The sequence below is a fragment of the Corvus brachyrhynchos genome, unplaced genomic scaffold (genome assembly GCF_000691975.1).
Source record: "Corvus brachyrhynchos isolate BGI_N302 unplaced genomic scaffold, ASM69197v1 scaffold18, whole genome shotgun sequence".
In the NCBI taxonomy this organism is placed as follows: Eukaryota; Metazoa; Chordata; class Aves; order Passeriformes; family Corvidae; genus Corvus; species Corvus brachyrhynchos.
Genome location: NW_008246064.1, coordinates 1636335 through 1656472, shown reverse-complemented (window position 1 = coordinate 1656472; position 20138 = coordinate 1636335). Strand labels below are relative to the sequence as shown.

Genomic DNA, 20138 nt, shown 5'->3' with positions numbered 1-20138 from the left:
TCAGTTATGTTCTCTCTTGGTGTTCCTTGGTTGCAGATCCAGGAGCTACTCCAGGAGCCGAAGCCGGGGCTGGTACAGCAGAGATCGCTCCAGAAGCCGGAGTAGTTCCTACCACAGTTACAAGAGTCGTAGGTGAGCTCATCCAGCTGCAGATGGTGCCAAACGTGTTCTCCTCCTCTTGCTCCCCCTCTCCCCCTGCTCTCTTTAGCACTTTTGGCTTTTGTTGACTAAAAACCCCTCTGTGCTTTTGTTTCTGTCAGTCGGAGCTATAGCAGGAGTCGATCCAGGAGCAGTTCCTATGGTCACCACAGTCGATCCAGGTATGGATTGTCCTTTTATACAACCTCTGCAAGAAATGTGCTACCCATCAAATCATCTTAGTATTAGTGTACTTCTGTTTATCTCTCTTTAAAATAGAGTTTAATACAGAATTATTGCATATGATGCTGTTATATGTCGTGCAGACTACATATTTTATTGCATATGCTATCATATAAATGCATATATAAATACATATTTATTTATAAAAATACTTTTTAGGATTACTTTTATCTCACAGAATCCCAGAATGGTTTGGGTTAGAAAGGACCTTAAAGATGATCCAGTTCCAACCGCCTGCCATGGGCAGGGACACCTTTCCCTAGACCATGTTGCTCCAAGCCCTGTCCAGCCTTGCCTTGGGCACTTCCAGAGATCTGTTATTATAATATCATGATTATAATATAATTATTATTATATTCATATCCTGATGGCAACTTGAATCAAAGCAAAAATCAACACAAGACACTTTGAAAAGCTGAAAATAACCAAACCATCCTGGCATTACAGTTACAGGTAATGCTGTAAGTAGTAGTGAGCACATTTGCTCGTGTTTCTTTAAATAAAATTGAGTTATAAATGGAATTGCTTTGCTTGTTTTCAGAAGTAGCAGCAAACAAGAATTTTACTGCATCTGCGAAAAAGAGAAAAAGCACAAAACTTTATAGATGCTTAGTATGTCTTTCTTTGTCTTTAGTAAAATTTGAGATTTTTACTGTTATTTTGAAGGTGGTTGTTGTGTTGAAACCTTTATAAAGTGTTCGCCACATCCTTGAGAGTAATTTCTGTACAGCCCCTCATCTCTCTTCTATAAATATCCTTTAAACCAGCATTTAAAATAGCATTTGAGACCAGAAACTCTGAATTCACAATTACTTTTTCCCCCCCTTTAAAGCAGGTCCTACAGCTATGACAGTTACTACAGCAGGAGTCGGAGCAGGAGCAAGAGGAGCGACAGCTACCGGAGATCTCGGAGTTACGACCGGAGATCCAGGTGCGTCTGACCCCGCTTTGGTGCACAAAGGTTTTGCTGAACACAAGCAGAGGATGTTTAACAAGGCCAGTGTGCTGGTTTTTCCCCATAAGAATAAGAACTACACGTGGCAAAAGTAAAAATTTAAACCAAATTCTAATTAAAATCAGAGCATGTGTGTGAGCGAGGAAGTTGGAAGTTCTGACATTCTAAATATGAGGATGGGGAAGCAACCAGGATAAGGAAAGGTTGATTTCCAGTTCATTGTATGCATGCATTCAAAATTAGCACATTTTCCCAGGGAAATGGTGAAGTCCCCATCCATTGAAGTGTTAAAAACTTGTGGAAATGGCATTGAGGACATGGTTTAATAGTGAGGACAGTGGGGCTGCGTTAACCATTGGACTTGGTGATCTCAAAGGTCTTTGCCAACCTATGATTTGGGGTTTTTTAATAATATCAAGTGTTTCATAAAACCCACATAGCTCTTAAGATTTAAATCAAGTGCTCTGTTACGGATTAAAAGCTGCCTGGTATGCAGGGAATTCCACTGGCTGGTAAATTCTTTTTGGTTACGCTGCAGAAGTGGATTTAAAACAATCTGGAAGGGAAATTAAAAGTTTTGCTGCAATCCAGATTTCATTTTTAACTTCCTAGAATGTATTTTGAATGAATATTTTTACCTGCAAATCTGTTGAGTTCAGAATAAATTTTATTCTCCTCAGTCCAGGGGATTTATATAAGTGTAAGTGAGCACATGTCACAGAGATCAGAGATATGGAGAGTTGGAGATACATTTAATATCACTGATGATTTGTTTTATACCTTTTAATATGCCCCCTATTAGTCATAAATCACACAGTTCTCTAAAACTACTGTACATTTTCATCCTCTCCTCATAAGAATTTTTTCACAGCTTTATACCAACTCTTAATGGACTTCACTCTCACCCAATTGCACAAAACAGCTTTCATCTTGTGTTCGAGGGAAAATTAATGAAATTAATGAAGAATGTGGAAATAAACTCAAAAAACCATTGCTTTATTATGTTGGGAAGCTTCAGAGAAACAGCATGGGATTAGGAAATGCTCACCTTTCACTTACAAAGCTTCCCTTACAGGCGGGAGGCTGGAAAATCTCTCAAAGCTTATTCTGTGTAATTTGAACGTGTCCTGTGGCTTGTCTGAAACCATCTGGGCTCTGTGTTGACATTTGGCCAGGTGCTGAGCTTGGAATTCATCTGGAGGAGCCAAAACATTTTAAATACAATTTCCACACTGCAGACACACAAACACACCTCTGTTGTGGTTATGGGGCCTAATTTTTAAGACGGTCCTTCAAACAAGAAAATAAAATACATAGCTCGAGGATTTGTGAAATTATCTTAGTTGAGAAATGCTTGCAGTATAAAATTACACTTGTTAGAATACACTTCTCAGTCAGCTCAGTTAGCATTTATAAAAACATTAATTTTGGATGGTTTTTAGCTGTAGCAGAGAAAGCAAGAAGTTACCAACAGTTCGGGTTGAGTTATGCAGTTTTCGTCATGTGAAGTTAATGGTTATTTCAATTTTGAGTATCCTTTAATAACTACATTAGTTATAAGAAATATCACCCCGTATGTTTTCTTATCTGTATCTGTCTTGCCAATTTTTTTACGTGGTGCAATTTTTAAGTTTGAGGCTCAAACTGCATCTTTGAGGCATTTAAATCTTTTTTTATCCTGCAGGTCCTACGGCTCCGACAGCGACAGCGATCGCAGCTACTCCAACAACAGGAGCCCCAGTGAGAGCAGCAGATACAGCTGAGAATGTTCCTTTGAGGATGGAAACTGTATTCCAGAATTTTTTCAGTGTTATATTCAAAAAAACTGTTCTGACAGTGTCACAAGTGAAGGTTGTTTGCTGATTTCGCTGAAACTTTCCCGTTTAACAGTGAACTCAACTCTCTTGCCTACAGAGAGAAGGACTGAGCTCAACAGCTGATATTATTTTTTATTTTTTTTATGACAAATGCAACTTTTACAGAATAATAATAAAAAAACCCAGTTGGATTTCCTTGAATCAAGCTTTTCCAAGCCATGAATAACACTTAGGTGAATTGCTGGCACCACTTTTTGGGTGCAGCAGTCAGGACTGTCTTCAAGTCTGTTTATAAACACCTTAGAAAAGATATGTTAGCAACTATTAAACTGTGAAGTCAATTTCTTATAAAGGCTGCCATTTCTAGTTGATGAAAATGCTTTTTTACTGCTGGAAGCTGTTTCCATGCTGTCTTGATTGTTGATTATTGCATTCTATACAGGATATAGGCGAGGAAAACAAAGCCTGCCACTCTGTCTTAATCCCTCCTGAACTGTGATGTTCCGGAATTCTGCTGGAAAAGGTGAGATGGATGATGCACAGTGGGAATTGTCAAACTGACAAGCAGTGAGCAAAAGTGTGATGAATGAGTTTGGAGCTGAATATCCAACTTGTCTAAACTTTTTATGTTTAAAAGATGAATTTTGTGGTAAACAGCAATGTCCTTCAGAGACTAAAGAAGTGTTTCTGAACACTTCCTGACTTTGATTTCAGTTCCTATTCCAGTGCTTGGCATCCTCCAGCACATTTGGAACGTTGTAAACCATGCGTGTGTCATGAGTTTATCCAAAGCACTCTTTAAAAGCTGACATGATGGTAAGTTTTTGAGAAAACCAGCCAGAAAGGTTCCTTTATAAAACGTCTGTAGCTGTATCCCACTCACCATAGGGAATACCAGATACTGATACTGCAGATACTGAACTATATCTTGTTAAAGTAGGACTACAGAAATACTGGGATGCCTCCTGAAAAGCATGGACAATACTTTCCAAGTAAAGTTTAATACCAAAACTGACTCTTGTGTTACAGGTAAATGGTTTGCAAAAAAATAAATAGATTCAAGCTGAAGACCATTGAGTAATTCTTGCGATATTCTGATTGAGTTGATTTAAAATAATTTGTAAAGTTTTTTTGGGGGGGTTTAGAAAGTTGGGTACTGAGGACCAGAATTTTTAATGGCATAATACAACCTGAAACTTGGGGTCTGTAGAGACAAAACAAATGAGGTTTGATTAGAGCTAACGAGCACTGTTGTACCATAACAGTTTCCATTACTGATTTTCTGTAATATCTGGAGATGCTTTCATTTTCTCATTTTCAAATGTTGGAAATTATTTTTCTTAATCTCATCAGGATCCAGTAGCTTTGAAAATTAAAAGTGGTAATTTCTTGCTTAGGCATCAATTCGTTCTCTCTTTGATTGAATTAAGCTCTCCCAAGTTAGATGATTTTTTGGTACACTTGTGAAACATGGAAAGCAAGTTCAAAGGGAGATGGTGATGATTCCTCCATTTCTGTCCACCCACAGCACGTTCCTGAAAGTGAATTGGCCGTGGAGTTTTTCCACTTTCTAGCAGTACCCAAAACTCTCCTCTTACCCCTTTCCTACACTTAGAGTTTAGTGACAAAGTGTGTGCACGCAACCTTCCCGCCCTTTTGTAAACTTCTTATGCTTTTTAGCATTAAATACATTTAATACCCAAGTCAGGAGACACTTACAGACATATTTCTAACAGCAGCAGCCATCTCAGAGTCCTGAACAAATATTTCAGTGGTACTTGTTGTAGTTTCATCATTTTCAGTACAGTTGTAACTTGTTTTTCCCTTACTAAGAAAATAGAACTAGAGAGTTCATGGTGTAACAAAATCTACAATTATAGCCATTATATTCTATACCTATTAGTGAAAATATTGCTCCAGAATCAGATTTTTATTGTGGTTTCAGATGTGGTTTGACTCTTTAAGGCCAGGAAAAGGTAATAGAAAGATGGTCAAATAATTAACTGTAGTTATCAAAAATTACTGCACTGTCACTAAAGTCTTTCATATCTTTAGTCAAAGGTTTATAAAGAAATTCCATCACGTAGAGAATGGTTGGGAAGGGGTTGAGGGAAGGGTTGGGGGTATTTTTACTTAGTGAATTCTGTTAAATTGTGCTTCAGATAGAAAATGTCCCCCTGAGCTGGTTTTCTAACACTGCTCTATGTTTTTGCAATTTTGTTATTCCAAAGTAGTTGCTGTTTGTAAAATAAACTTTTGTACATATCTGCAAATGCTGTTTGCTCTACATCTGGAAAAATCTGTGGTGCTGCTTGAAGGAAACAGGCAGGAACATTAAAAATACACTTTCAGTATCCACGTTTGTCCCTTGCAAGACTCAGACACAAAGTTGCTTTTCCTTTTCCTGACCTACATAGGGGAATGATTCCTCAGCAAGACTCTGGGTTTACATAACAGTCATTGGAGGAACAAATATTTTGAAATTTCCAAGTGATTTGAGGTCTCGCTTGTTTCCTCGAGATCTATAAAAGGTTCCTCTCCTTGGTGAAGACAAACACTTAACAGATCTCCACGGAAATCTGGGAATGGGCTGAGCTTATCGACTCTGCTAAACCTTCTTTCCCAAATACACATTCCCGCATCACTTCCTTAGCATATTGGAAATGTGGTATTAGTCCATGGCAGCAGATGTAGTGGCTTGCAGACTGATCCATTAGTCTTTCAGACCTTCTGTTCCACAGAAGCTGGATTTCAGTGGAATTACTGGCTTTGCTGTGAGGGAAAGATGAACTGCTTTGGTCTGAGGTGAAAAGGATGAGGGAAGGTGGTTCCTTGTCTTCGGTGTGGTCTGGATAACCTGACACTTCCTGACCTTGGAGGGGGAATGGCACCACCACAGAGATCAGATAGAAGAGTGAAGTGTTGGACAAGCTCCTGTGTCCCAGGGCAGCACAAACCAGCTGCTTATCATGGAATGGCTTGGTTGGAAGAGACCTTAAAAGGGACCTTAAAGCCCATCCAGTGCCACGCCCTGCCATGGGCACGAACACCTTCCACTAGCCCAGGCTGCTCCAGGCCCTGTCCAACCTGGTCTTGGACACTCCAGGGATGGGGCAGCCACAGCTTTTCTGGGAGTCTTGTGCCAGTGCAGAGAAAATTAGGAATTTCTTCCCAGTGTCTCATCTGACCCCTTCCTCTTTCAGCGGGAAGCCATTCCCTGTGTCCTGTCCCTCCATCCCTTGTCCAAAGTCCTTCTCCAGCTCTCCTGGAGCCCCTTTAGGCCCTGCAAGGAGCTCTGAGCTCTCCCTGAGCCTTCCCTTCTCCAGGTGACCATTCCCAGTTCTCCCAGCCTGGCTCCAGAGCAGAGGGGCTCCAGCCCTTGGAACAATCCCGTGGCCGCCTCTGGACCATCTCCAGCAGCTCCAGGTCGCTCCTGTGCTGATGACCCCAGAGCTGGACACAGCACTGCAGGGTGGGGTCAAGGGGCAGGATCCCATCCCTAACAGGATATTAAGGGTAGTCACCAACCTTCACAATGTTTTTAATGCTTCCAGAGCCTATTCCCTGCAGGAGTCAATCCTGGGGATCCCAGGGCTGCTCTCAGGTGCTGCTGCCATGGAGGTCACGCTGTCACCTTGAGCCAGCGCCGACAGCAGGGCTGGAGCAGTGCCTGGTAAAAATAGAGTGGTGACACCCAGGCATGGACTGCTTGTGATTAAAACAGATCTGAAATCCTGCAATGAAGTGAAATTAGTGTTCAATTAGGAGTGATTTCATCAAAAAAAAGGTTCTAAGGGAGGTTTGGTGTGCAGGTCTGGGGTTGTTTTGGGAATAGGTTATCCCCAGGATGTAGTGGAGTGGCTCTGTCTCCAGTTGCAGGTGAGTGCCTTGTCTAAAATAAGACAATATTAAATGAACCATCTTCTTTTCCAACAGCTGCTTACAAAGCACGGCTTTACAAAGCTACAGCATAAACACACTTTCTCTACGCTATCTCTGTGCCAAGAGATTTCCTTCCCTCTCTGTCACTTCCAAACAAGGGTTGCTTGTGTCCTTGAACTCAAGGGGAAGGAGCATTCCCAGTGCTCTTCCCAAGGATCCCTGGGTCTGTGGCAGTGGATTAAATTTCTGTTCTGGCTTTGTGTGATTCCTGATGATCCCACTCACAGTTCAAAGCAGAGCATGGTGTTTGGATGACCTTGAGCTGCACCCTGGAATCCCATCTGGTGTCATTCCCAAATGGAACGCTGCCTGGGATTTAAATCAGGAGGAGATCAAGGTCTGCATGCCCCACCCCTGCTTCACATCCATGTAAATAATTCTTTTTTAGGTGGTGGTGAAACAGGAATGATTTTCCACCTGGTACATTAAAAGTGCTTACGAATCATCTGAACAATTAAAGGGACCCAGGCCTGAATTTCATCATATCCATGTAACCCCTGGGAAGCAGATGGGGTTGCGTGTGTGAAATCAGCGGAGCTGTGGCAGCTTTGGGGAGGTTTTTTAATGAAGGTAATAAATTTGTGCATGGTGGATGCATGAAGAAGGGATTGGCATTAATTTGGGATTAATTGATGTTTATGCTGTGTGTCTGTCCTTGGAAGAATGGAGTACAGCTCAAGGAAAGTGATGTCCTTATCCCAGGGATGGTCTGACTTTGCACCTGGAATTTTGTATGCAATGTTGGGCCCCTCAAGACATAAAACATTGAGGGGCTGGAGCGTGTTCAGAGAAGGGAACGGAGCTGGGAAGGGGCTGGAGCCCCAGGAGCTGCTGAGGGAGCTGGGAAAGGGGCTCAGCCTGGAGCAAAGGAGGCTCCGGGGGGACCTTGTGGCTCTGCACAAGTCCCTGACAGGAGGGGGCAGCCGGGGGGGTCGGGCTCTGCTCGAAGGGAACAGGGACAGGAGGAGAGGGAACGGCCTCAGGCTGGGCCAGGGGAGGTGTAGATTGGATCTTAGGGAAAATTTCTTCATGGAAAGAGTTTTCAGGCATTGGAACAGGCTGCCCAGGGAAGAGCTGGAATCACCAATCCTGGAAGTGCTCAAAAGCTGTGTGGATGTGGCACCTGGGGACGGGGTTTGTGGTGAACACGGCAGTGTTGGGGTAATGGTTGGACTCGATCTCTGAGCTCTTTTCCAACCTTAAGGATTCTGGGATTCTGACACAGAGAGTTCTGAGCTCAACACAGCTTGTGAACACTTGTAGCTCCCACCCTGCCATTATGTCCCAGTCCTGGCCTCAGGCTGCAAAACTCCTTAATTAATTCCTTCACTCAGACAGGAAGGGGCTGCCCTCCCTCTTGGGGTTTCTGTTTCTTCCGGCTCATGGTGCACCCTGTGAGGGAGGATGAGGAAGATCCTTCCCCTCTCCTTGGTGCCTTGGCCACCCACTCAGATAGCATCCACATAACTTTACCCCAATGAATTCTGGCAAATGAAAAAGCATGAGGAGGGTTGGGAAGGTCCTCGTGAAGGGGGGAGAGCAGGGATTGCTGCAGTTCCACGCTGGCTCTTGGCAACGTGAGATGAATCAATCAGCAGAGCTTCATGGGCCTGCAGAAGCAGGATGTTTGAGAAAGAATGAACCCATTCCATCGAGAGCGATGCAAGTTTGGCATAAAGAACTATTTATTTTTTCAGAACAGTCTGCGTAGTAGCAATGTCAATTTTACATATTTATACCCACTGCCACTTCATCTCCCTTATTCCCAGTGTCTCCCCTGGAGGGACTGATCAGTCCCGGTGGTGTCCCATGATCGGGGCTGCCCAGGGGCCTCCCTGCGAGCTGCTGGTGTCACCCGGCGTCACTGGCACAGAGCAGCTGCTGCTCCCAAGTGGCATCGCTGTTTGGCACCGAGGAAAGGCTGCAAGGGCTGCGATTGTTCAGCCTGGAGGAGAGCAGCTCCAGGGTGAGCTCATTGTGGCCTCCCAGTGCCTGGAGGAGCTACAGGAAAGATGGGGAGAGAGTTTTCAAGGGTCTGCAGTGACAGGACAAGGGGGAATGGCTTCAAACTGACAGAGAATAGGTTTAGATTGGATATTAGGAATAAAGTCTTGGCTGTGAGGGTGGCGAGGCACTGGAACAAGTTTCCCAGAGCAGCTGTGGCTGCCCCTGGATCCCTGGCAGTGTCCAAGGCCAGGCTGGACAGGGCCTGGAGCAGTCTGGGATTAGTGGAAGGTGTCCCTGCCCATGGCAGGGGGTGGAACAAGATGATCTTTAAGGTCCCTTCCAAGCCAAACCATTCCATGATTCTGTGATGATTTTAGGGAGCATGTTAGAAATCTTCTATTCCACACAGACCTACAGGTTCTTCACCTCTCGCTAAACAGGAATCACCCTCAGCCCATGGGCTCTTGATCCCTCGGCCTTATCTCTCCCTTCTTCAAAGATCAGATCTTTCCCTCATGACAAAAAATTGTTCATTTTAAGCACAAAAAAAGCTCAAGAGAGAGGGAGGATACCAAGGACTCGATGTTCTCATCTGTGGGAAGCAGGGCTGGTGAGTGGGAGCCCTTCCAGAGACTTTTGAGGTGGATGTTGGTTTCTCTGTGCCACCAAAGCCACCGAATATCATCTGGGACCATTCTCTGCTCCTGAGAGCTCACGAGTTTCTGTGAAGATGTGATTCCCTTCTGGGCTTGGCAGGATTGGTTATTACAGAAATGAGAGCTGTCTAAGGAAAATTTGGTCAACAGTAGGGAGTCTGGGAATATGAGCTCACATCATCTCAAACCCAGGCTGCCTCATTGTGCCTCTGGTGTGATTTTTGATTTCATGAGTGTAGCAATACCCCTCTCTTCTTTTCTTTCCATTAAACCAGGAGGGAAAACAAATCAAAAAAAACCAAAATTGTTTTATCAAAACTGCTGTCTGTAACCAAAATCACATATTGGTGGAGAAACCCAGCTTTAGCAATGGATTTCCTACTGCCTTTCTGCAGGAAGCTGCATAGATTCCATGCTCATCTTTCATTTCCATGAATAGCTCTGCACTGACACCTTTCACAAGGAGTTTGTGCCAGAGAACATGGCAAAAAGGGACCTTTGCAGCTCTGCACAGTTTCCTCCTGTGCAGAGTCAGGAGCAGCTCCAGCTGTATAAATCCCAGCAGTTCTTGTTCAACCAATCTACAAAAAATGTTCAGGGCTGATATTGAGCAGTTGAATTGCCAACACCAAAATTGCCTGAACTATGCACTCTGTAAAAAAAAACCAAACAAAAAAACAAACCAAGACAAACCCCCCCACCTTTTTTTTTTTTTTTTTTTTTTTTTTTTTTTTTTTTTTTTTTTTTTTGGTTGTCTAAATTAAATCTCCTTTTCTGTTGCATAAAACCATCACTGCTGGTCACAGAGGAAGAGAATGACTTGTTTCCTTCCAATAAAATCATAGAATCCCAAATAGGTTTAGGTTGGAAGCCACATTAAAGCTCATCCAGTGCCACCCCCTGCCATGTCAGAGACACCTTCCACTGTCCCAGGCTGCTCCAAGCCCTGTCCAACCTGGCCTTGGACACTTCCAGGGATCCAGGGGCAGCCACAGCTTCTCTGGAAATTCTATTCCAACCCCTCAGCACCATCACAGGGAAGAATTCCTTCCCAATATCCCATCTAGCCTTGCCCTCTGGCAGTGTGAATCCATTCCCCCTTGTCCTGTCACTCCAGGCCCGTGTAAATATTTAAATAGAAGGGAGAAGACCGCCTTAAATATTTGTTAAAGGTCTGAGGCAGCAAGGTAGCTCTTGCCCAAACCTGGTCTTCTCTGCAATAAAAAACTTTGAATATTTTGAGGGAGCTTGAGGAGGTTTTGGAGTTTGGGTGAGTTTGTTTTGATTTCTTTTTCCAGCTTCTGCGATTGGCCAACTCCACCACCAGCCCACAACCTTCCCAGATCCCCAGATCCCCATATCCATGCAGACAACACGCTCCAGGTGAGGATCCATGGAGCCACACGGATGTAAATCACCTCTCCACGTGTCCTGCAGGCAACATTCACCTGCCCTTGCCTGTGGTTTGCTGCTTTTCCCTCAGAATAAGGAGGGCTGCTCATCCCTGCTCCCCCATTCCCTTCCCAGGCCATGCTCTGCAGCCCAGCTCCTCTTACACAAGCAGCATTTTCCCTTTGTTTCTCCTAAATTGCAGACTAGTTTTTTTTTCCAGGCTAATTCTCTACTGCGTCAAGATTGTTTTGAAGTCCCAACCCGTCCTCCCAAGCGCTCCGAGTCCCTCCCGGCTTGGTATCATTTGCAGCTGTAAGAAGCAAATTTTCTATTCATGCAAGTAATTATTAAAAAAATATTTTGAGCAGTACCAGGCCTGGGACAGATCCCCAGGGAGTCCCAGGCTGTGTATCTCCTCGCTGTCCCAGCGGATCATAAATAACTCCTGGAGCAATGTTCCCTCCTTCCAGCACTGCTTTCCTTCGGCTTCTTGTCATCTGTCCCTGCCATCTTCCCTCTTCCAGCTGTGCTGGAGCTGCAGGGATGTGAGCAGGAGCTGGCTGGCGTCTTAATTTGATTTGAACTTCAGCTTGCCTGACTGGAGCTTCTGGATCTGGGTCTTACAAAACTGAAGGTGTCCATGTCTTGTTTTCCACGTCTGCCCTCAGAGCCCGTGTTTCCAAACCCCCCTGTAAATTTATCCTTGAAAAACTGAGCTTTCCACCCTGAGACACCTCTTTGAGGCCTTCACTTCACCCCTGTGTCCTTAGGGTCACAGAATCATGGAATAACTTGGGTTGGAAGGGACCCTAAAAGGTCGTCTCCTCCAGCTCCCTGCCATGGGCAGGGAACCTTCTCTACTGAATATTTCAGCACAAATACCAGCTGTTAAAGGGGGGTTTGGGGCACTAATATAAATCAGACTAATTCTGTGAGATCTTCATGCTGGATTTTTTCTTGTTTTGATTTTTTGTTTGGTTTTTGTTTGTTTTTGTTTGTTTTTGTTTGTTTGTTTGGGGCATTATTTAGCATGGCTTTGGCCAGGGGAGGAAAATTCACTGGGTATTTCCTATATATGAATGTTTACAGAGTAAGATGGTTTCTTGTTTTTCACGTTGCAAATTTCACAGAATCCCAGAGTGGTTTGGGTTGGAAGGGACCTTAAAAACCACCCCAATTCCAACCCCTTGCCATGGGCAGGGACGCCTTCCTCAGTCCCAGGCTGCTCCAAGCCTCATCCAACCTGGCCTTGGACACTTCCAGGGATCCAGGAGCAGCCACAGCTTCTCTGGATACTCCTGTTATGATGGAAAGTTCCCTGTGGATTCCAGGGACCTAAAAGCCAGAGGGGAGTGAAGGGGCTGTGAAATTACTGCTGTTTGTATGTATCTGCTTTGCAACTCCAGCATTTCCCCAGCAGCCTTAAAAATCAGGATTATCTGAAGAAAAAAAAAGTAAGAATCTGGTTTGTTCTAAGAAAATAAGTAAAAGACAGGACTGATAATGGGGGGTTTGAAAGGTGGGGCTTCATTTTGCAGTGCTGCATCCCCGAACAGAAACTCCTATTTGGGGCAAAGTTTCCCCAACTCCCTGGAGACTCTCTTGAATATAAATGCATCCCCGGGTATTTCCTGTAATTCTTGATAATTATTTCAATCAAGGTATCAATTTATAACTTCCTGACTAATGAAAAGCTGCTTCTTACCACATTCTCCTTTGATATGCAAAGCTGCCTTTGAGCTGCCAGCCCCGTGCTGGGCAGACCATGCAGCTTCCACACCTGGCAAACCCAGGGGTGACACCAACGCCCTTCGGAGCTGTCACAGGAATTCCATCCTTAACTTTGCACAGGAATATGCTCTGGAACCATTTAATGCATGTTTGGGCTGTGTATTGGATGAGGGATGAACTTTATTGCTCCTAACTGATGGAGTCTGCAGGTGGTGAGCAGTGATCCGAGTGCATCTCGCTGCATTTGGGAGAGTCTGGTCCAGTAACTGCCCCCTTTTTCTGTGAGTTTATCAAACCTATTGGTCTTTTCCAGCAGCAAAAGGAGGTAACATTCCAAGACCAGCTTTGGAGCAACCTGGTCTAGTGGGAGGTGTCCCCACCCACAGCAAGGGGGTGGAATGGGATGAGCTTTAAGGACTCTTCGAACCCAAACCATAGGATTCCACGATCTCTGTAATTTGATCCATAATCTTACATTCACTGACCTCATCACCTTCAGGATTTGCTGCCCCTGGTTCATAAGCTCCCAAGAGCCTTCCCTTCTCCAGGATGAACAATCCTGAGCTGCCATCTCACCTTGTGAAGCAGCTGCCCCACCCCAGTGGTCATTTAATTGTTCTTTCTTCTTCTCCAACACCACCACTCTCCTCTCGGAGATCGAAACGAGGACGCATCAGGGTTTCCTGCAGCAGCAAAGTGATGCCTTGAGCATTGGATGTGCTCAGGGAGGGCTGAGAAATAACAGCTTCTTGTCTCTTTTTAGCTGCCACCTTGAACACACCTTGGCCACACGCTGGGGGCAGTCTGGGTTTCTGGGGGCAGTCGAAGATCTCAGCTCATGGTGCCCGTTCCAGCCTTGGCGTAGCACAAGAATTGTTCAAATGCTTGTCCTCCAGATGCTTTACTCTGTGTATTCCTGTACCAAAGCTCATTTGAAACTTTCTTCTCTGCTTCTCCATTTTTTAAGAGCCTTTCGGAGTTTCTTGCCATCAGTGATGCCCTCAGAAGAGCTCTCGTGCAGAAATGGAGATGTGGGGCTGCTCTTGCTCCTCCAGGCTGTGGGTGAGGATGTTGAAAAACCCTGGACTCGATCTCTGCTGTACCACACCATGGACTCATTTCCATCCTGAGAAATGACCACTGAAACCTCTCACTTTCTTTCTTTTTCATCGGTTTTCAAGCAGCAAAAGGACTTTTTCTCCAGTCCTGTGGCAACATGGTTTCTTTAATTGCATTGTGAAGGGCTTTAAAAAAAAAAAAAAAGAGAAATATGTAAAATCCTGTGGTTTTCCCACCTAGATCACAGAATCCATGTGCTTTATCAGGAAAAGGGTAAATTTTACTGAATTTACTTTTGTCCAGTGCCCTGAACATCACAGGGGTTAAATTGTTCATGCAGGAAAGCAGTAGCCAATAATGGCTGGAGAAGGGCCTGGTGGGAGAATAAAAATATTTCTTTCCCCAAAACGTTAAACTGCCAAGTCAAGTTGTTAATAGAGATTGTTTCTCCAACACAACAGCAGTGAGGACAACTTGGCTTGGGCTGCTTGGCTTGGCTTGGCTTGGCTTGGCTTGCTCGGTGCTTGCAGAGCACAGACCTTCGTCATAAAACCTGTTCTTAAATAATCCTCAAAAAAAGCCTTTTTCCACCCAAAACGAAGACCTGCCAATGCTCTGCTGTAACTCATCCAAAGGGATGAGCAGAGCCAGCTCCAAAAGCAGGGTCATGGCAGCTGCTCCATGATCTCCTCCCTCATAACACATTTAGGTGACCCACCTGCCCCATCTCTGGAAGTGTCCAAGGCCAGGTTGGACAGGGTGTGGAGCAACCTGGGATAGTGGAAGGTGTCCCTGTCCATGGCAGGGGGAGGGAAATGAATGATCTTTAAGGTTCTTTCCAACCCAAACCATTCTAGGATTGCATGAAAACATCCCCCAAGGCCCCAGTTCTAACGAGTCTCACTGCTAACGAGTCAATGTCTGCCAACATCACCACAGCCAGGGATGTGCAGACACTGAAGCCACGCTGAGTCAGGCAGAGTGAAGAGACACAGCACAGCCTCACCTGGCTCCAGTTTTGGTACCAAGAAGTGCTTCTTGAAGTCCAACAGCTGGGCAGATGTGTGGGCTATGATGGATACAGCTCCAGAGTGGGCCGGGAACCTGCTCCAGTGTGGGCTCGTTCCCCCACAGATCCACAGGTCCTGCCAGGACTCTGCTCCAGTGAGGACATCCTTTCCACAAGGTCACAACGTGCTTTGGGCATCCCCCAGCTCCAGCGTGGTCTCCTCCATGTGCTGCAGGTGGGTCTGTGGGCTGCAGGGGCACAGCTGCCTCTCCACGGGCTGCACCATGGAATCTCTGGAGAATCTCAGTTCTGGTGCCTGGAGCAGCTCCTGCCCCTCCTCTCGCACTGACCCAGGGGTCTGCAGGGCTGTTCCTCTCTGATATCCTCTCTCCTCTCTCTGTCTGCAGCTGCACAGGGTCTTTTCCCACTTCCTAAATCTGTTTTCCCCAGAGGTGCTGCCACCATCTCTGATGGGCTCGGCCTTGGCCAGCGCCGGGTCAGTCCTGGAGCTGGTTGGAATTGGCTCTGCTGGACACAAGGGAGGCTTCCAGCAGCTTCTCACAGAAGCCACCCCAGGAGCCCCTCACTACCAAAGCCTGGCCACCAAACCAAATTCACTCCTGCAAGAATTTTTTCATTCTTGGATTTTCTTGTCACTGTACTATAACTCATAGGTTAAAACTTCCTAATATTGATGTTACCAAATATAAAATTAAACCTGATGATTACAAAATTGGTAGAAAAAAAGGCCTAGAATACAATATGAGCTCCTCTGGGAAATAAAACCTGGCTGCTGCCAGATCCAGAAGATACCTGGGGGTGGAAAAATTCTTGGGTGCACGAAAAATACAGAGAATACAAATCCAGTGGGGTTTCTATGGGTCAGGGTCTTTCTTGCAGTGTGGATTCTCTTCCCTGCCTCAGCCAAGCAGAGAGGAAAAGCTACTCCTGGTGAAAATACCACCTGCCATGGGATAGTGACTTCTGCAGCTTCGGGAGGTGCTGGTTCCCTCCCAGGCAGCGAGATTCCAGGTCAGCCGGGGCCGGGATTTGCAGCGGTGGATGGATGGTCTTGGCACATGACGTGCGCTTGAGAGTGGAGTAACAACACCTTCCCTGCTTGGATCACAGCCCTTCCACGGCCCAGGGCAGGATAAACACCGGCCCAGGGCAGGATAAACACCGGCCCAGCCGCTGCTCTGCTGCCTGCAGGAGGGGGAACAGCTCAGGGGGCTTCACCCACCTCCCCAGCCAACCCTTCTGAACCTGCTCCTCACCCCGTGAAGGAAGCGTGTCGCCTGGATTCAGCCAGTCCTGCTGGGTCATCGCTTTTCTTTTTAAATGTCTTTTTTTTTTTTTTCCCCCCCCCCCCCCAGTTTGGAGGCAGAAGGCAGACCTCAAAGAGGAGGAAAAAAAAAAAAAAAAGGGAAAAAAGAAGAGAAGAATCGGGGTCAACACGAGCAGCAGTATTTCAGTCGTCCTTTGAGAGCTTGTCTATATTCACTGTGGGTGTTCTCCCTGCAAACACTGAGCGGGAGATGTTTTCCCTTAGTAGGGCAGGATCCTGTGCTCGGCCCTCCTTGCCTGGCCATAAAAGGGCAGCGTTTTCTGCAGGACCCCCTGATCCTCGGAAAGCTGACGGGTTTTTGGGAAGGGGCCTGCCCCGGCACTGCTTGCTTTGGACCTTGCAACCCTCGCGTTAGTGTTGTTTTGGCTCGTTCTTTTCTTGTGCCTTTTGTTTTGTCTCTTTCCTCCTCCTGCTCCTCTCAGGAGGCTGGAGGGGGAGAGGCCAGAGAGCCTCCAGGAATGTTCTTGCTTCCCCTATTTTTTTGTTCTTTCTCTCTCCCTCCCTTGGCCTGATTTGATCCCTTCTTTTCCATGATCCTGCTCAGAAAACCAGCTGCTGAATGAAAACTGCTGGCCAAGCCCAGGACACATCCTTAAAGGGCTGACCATGTCCCCAGCCTCCATCTTGTGTCCCTTGGGAATCTGGAGGGCTCTTCCCTCCTTCTCTGCCCAAGCCTGTGGGTGCCCTGACCCACTGAGGAAGGGTGGGCACCACAGAACCTCCTCTCACCATCTCCTGCAGCACTTCTCCGTGGGAATTCCAGCCCACAGGAGATGCTCAGCAGAGCACAGCTGTTAAAGCAGGGAATGCCAGGCAGGCAGAGCCAGCAAGAGGACATGGTTCCACCTTGGAATTCGTCGTTCCAGGTCCACTTGGCTCTTCACAGAATCATTTCGGTTGGAAAAGACCCTCAGGATCACCAAGTCCAACCATTAACTGCCAAGCACTGCCACATGCACCACTAAACCTTGTACCCAGGTGCCACATCTACACATCTTAAACACCTCCAGGTTCTTCTGGGGTTCCTCACAAACCCCAAAATCTCTGAGCTGTTACAGGGTCTCAGCTTTCTTCCTGTCCCTTGTCCTTGGTGACACTTCCTTTGGAGAAGTCCGAAACTATGGAAATGCAAATGGAAGTAGCAGGGATCAGTTAAACCAAGGAAATAGGAACCTCTCCTGCTTTCCCTAAACATTTTCCTCAGTGTTGTTGTGGCTGATCTTTCATTTAAGACCCTCTGTGACCTTGTGGTTGCCATCTCATGGCCTGGGGAGAGAAAGGAAGAGGTAAAGCTACAGGAAATGTCCCTTTTGTGGCCACCACACTGCTGGAAAGTCCCAGGAAGGTGACCCAACCCTTCTCCTGTGTCAACAAGCCTTGCTCCATGTGCTCCTTGTTAGCAGTTTCTCCAGAACTTTGCCTTCCTGGAGAACCTGTTCCCTGACAGTGACTGAACTGAGCTCTGGACCTTCAGATCCCTCTGTGGACCCTTTCCTTGATCATTTTCCACAGTTACTGACACTGTGCAAGGTGTGCCAGAGCCGTTTCCCAGCCCACAGCCTTCCAGAAAGACTCCAGAACTTCCAGAACTTTGTGTGAAGGCACGAAGAGCTTGGAGTTACCCTCAGTAAGAAATCCCAGCAGCTGAAGAAGCTCCAGAGAGGGATCAGTCACCCACATGCCTCAGTAACCAACACAACAAAGCCCCCAAACCAGGCTGGGTGGGATCTCACCCCGCTGGGTTGGGTGGGATTTGCTGGGAGCTTTGGGAAGCTGTTTCAGCAAACCCCACGTAGCCCCTGGGTGGTTGTGGCCACAAAACCACCTGTGTTTTGTCTCTCAGGAACATTGCTGTGGTCACTGTGGTCAAATACATTATTTCTCCCAAGTGTGTCATTGGTTGTGCCCCTTCCAAGGCTTTTCCCCTTGTCTCGGTGGGAACAGCTTCTCCCACATCAGGAAGGAAAAACTGTGTCTGGCAAAGACCCGGTCTCCATGTGAGAGGTGGGCTCAGCTCCTTCCAAAAAGCCAGAACCTCTTGGTGATCCCCCCAGAGTGGCATCAGGGCTTTGACCACCCCTGAAGACCTTCACAGTTCAGAGCTATGAGGACTTCAAGCTCTAGAGCTCCCTGGTCCCCTGTGCCACATCCATGAAAAGGCCACAGGGGTTTGGGCTCTGGAACAGAGCTTAAATCCCTGTCTCCCACCTCCAGCCTCATCTCACCCTCACCCTCGGCACTGGCTGCACTTCCAGGAGCTTATGTGGCTTTTTTGGAAAAGTTTCCAGGGTAGGAGAGATGTCGGACGGGCCAAACACTTATCTCACAAAAAGCTTTCTGATAGGGACGATGTTCTGGTGGCATCGGCCAGGAATTTTTTCCTGTAGAGCAGAGCAGGGCTGAGAGTGAGAAAGGGCATTAAATAAATAAATAAATAACTAAAGAGCTCTGAAATGAACCCGGCGCAGGCAGGACGTGGCCACGGGGACGTTATGCAAAGAGCTGCTCACATCTGGAAGAAGTTACTGCACACGGCAAGCGGGGCTGAGTCTAAACAAGTGCAAGACGTTACCACATGGACGTGGGCAGCACGGAGTGGCTCGGGAAACCAGAGGAGAGGGGAAGGTGGGATGAAGATGGAGCAGCCCCGCCGTTCCGGCGGTGCCCCCAGTGCCCTTCAGAGCCATCGTGCTGCTCTGCTTTTAGGGCGGTGGAAGGGAATCCGTGTGCCCGTGGCATTTTGGGTGGAGTCTGCAGGAAGGGTGAGGGCAGGATGGGTCTTGGGCGGTGGTCGCCATCCCGATGAGCCTTGGCTGGTCACCTCCTGGGCTTCTCCTGATGAGGGGCAGAGCCTGTCCTGGTGCTGGAGGTGTGGGACTGCTGCGGGACTCTGCACAGGTCCTCCACAGATACCTTGGAGCTGCTCCAGCTTTGCCCCCTCGGTCCCCAGAACGAGGATTTTGGGGTACCCGGCTCCCGGATGAGGCTGGGGGGTGTTGGGAAGATAAAATCCACCCCTCGCTCACCATCAGGGAGAGCCAAGCAGAGCTGCGGGTGAAATAATGAGGTTTTACTTTGTTTTGGAGGGTATTGAGGACTGGCTGTGTCCCACAGGTCCCATCCCAGGCCCTGAGGGGGTTTGGGGGATCCCTCTCCTGTAAGGAAATGTTCCTTAAACACCCTCCAAGTGGAGGATCTCCATTTCCTCTGACCAGTGGGAGAACGTGCCAAAAATACCCTTTAAAATAATTAACATTACCCCTTTATCCCTCGGATTGGGGTTTTATGCCCCCAAAAAACCTTGGGTCTTATTAATGGGTTTGGGGGTGAGGGGGTGGTATGAGGGGATTGTGTGCCTCAGTTTCCCTCTCCACGGCAGGATCCAGAGGGTGCTCCCAATAACCAAATCTGCCATAAACACATCCACGTGGGGGATCTCCATTTCCTCCAAACAGCAGGAGAACACTCCAAAAATCCCATTTTTAAATCAATCTGCGTTATTCCACAATGCCCCAAATTGGAGTTTTATGCCCAAAAAATATTGGGGTCTTTTTACTGGGTTTGGGGAGCGGGTGAGGGGTTGTGTGCCTCAGTTTCCCCACCCCAGTGGGATCTAGAGGGTGCTCCCAATTAATGCTCCAAATGCACCTTAAACACATCCAGGTGGGGGATCCTCATTTCCTCCAAAAAAAACCGGAGAACGCTCCCAAAGCCCATTTTTAAATAACTCAGTGTTACTCCACGACACCCCAAACGGAGGTTTTACACCCCAAAAAAAACACCTCGGGGTGTCTTTATGAGGCCGGGCAGGGGCTGTGCGTGCCTCAGTTTCCCCGCCCCAGAGGGATCCAGGGGATGCTCCCGGGGGATGCTGCGCTGCAGAGGCGGCTGTAGCGGAGGG

The 20138-nt window shown here is 46.9% G+C and overlaps 1 protein-coding gene across 7 annotated transcripts in view; it reads left to right on the top strand.

The window, feature by feature from the left end:
* NKTR (natural killer cell triggering receptor) overlaps positions 1 to 5426 on the top strand; it is a 38538-nt gene extending 33112 nt beyond the window's left edge. For 5 of the 7 annotated variants that reach the window (XM_017746757.1, XM_017746756.1, XM_017746752.1 and 2 more), the window contains 4 exons: positions 37 to 132; positions 261 to 320; positions 1214 to 1312; positions 3021 to 5426. In XM_017746757.1, coding sequence (XP_017602246.1) covers positions 37 to 132; positions 261 to 320; positions 1214 to 1312; positions 3021 to 3099 — 334 coding nt within the window. In that variant the 3' untranslated portion in view covers positions 3100 to 5426. The remainder of the gene's footprint in view (positions 1 to 36; positions 133 to 260; positions 321 to 1213; positions 1313 to 3020) is intronic. The other 2 variants (XM_017746753.1, XM_017746755.1) reach the window with 1 other exon arrangement.
* The last annotated feature ends 14712 nt before the right edge of the window (positions 5427 to 20138 follow it).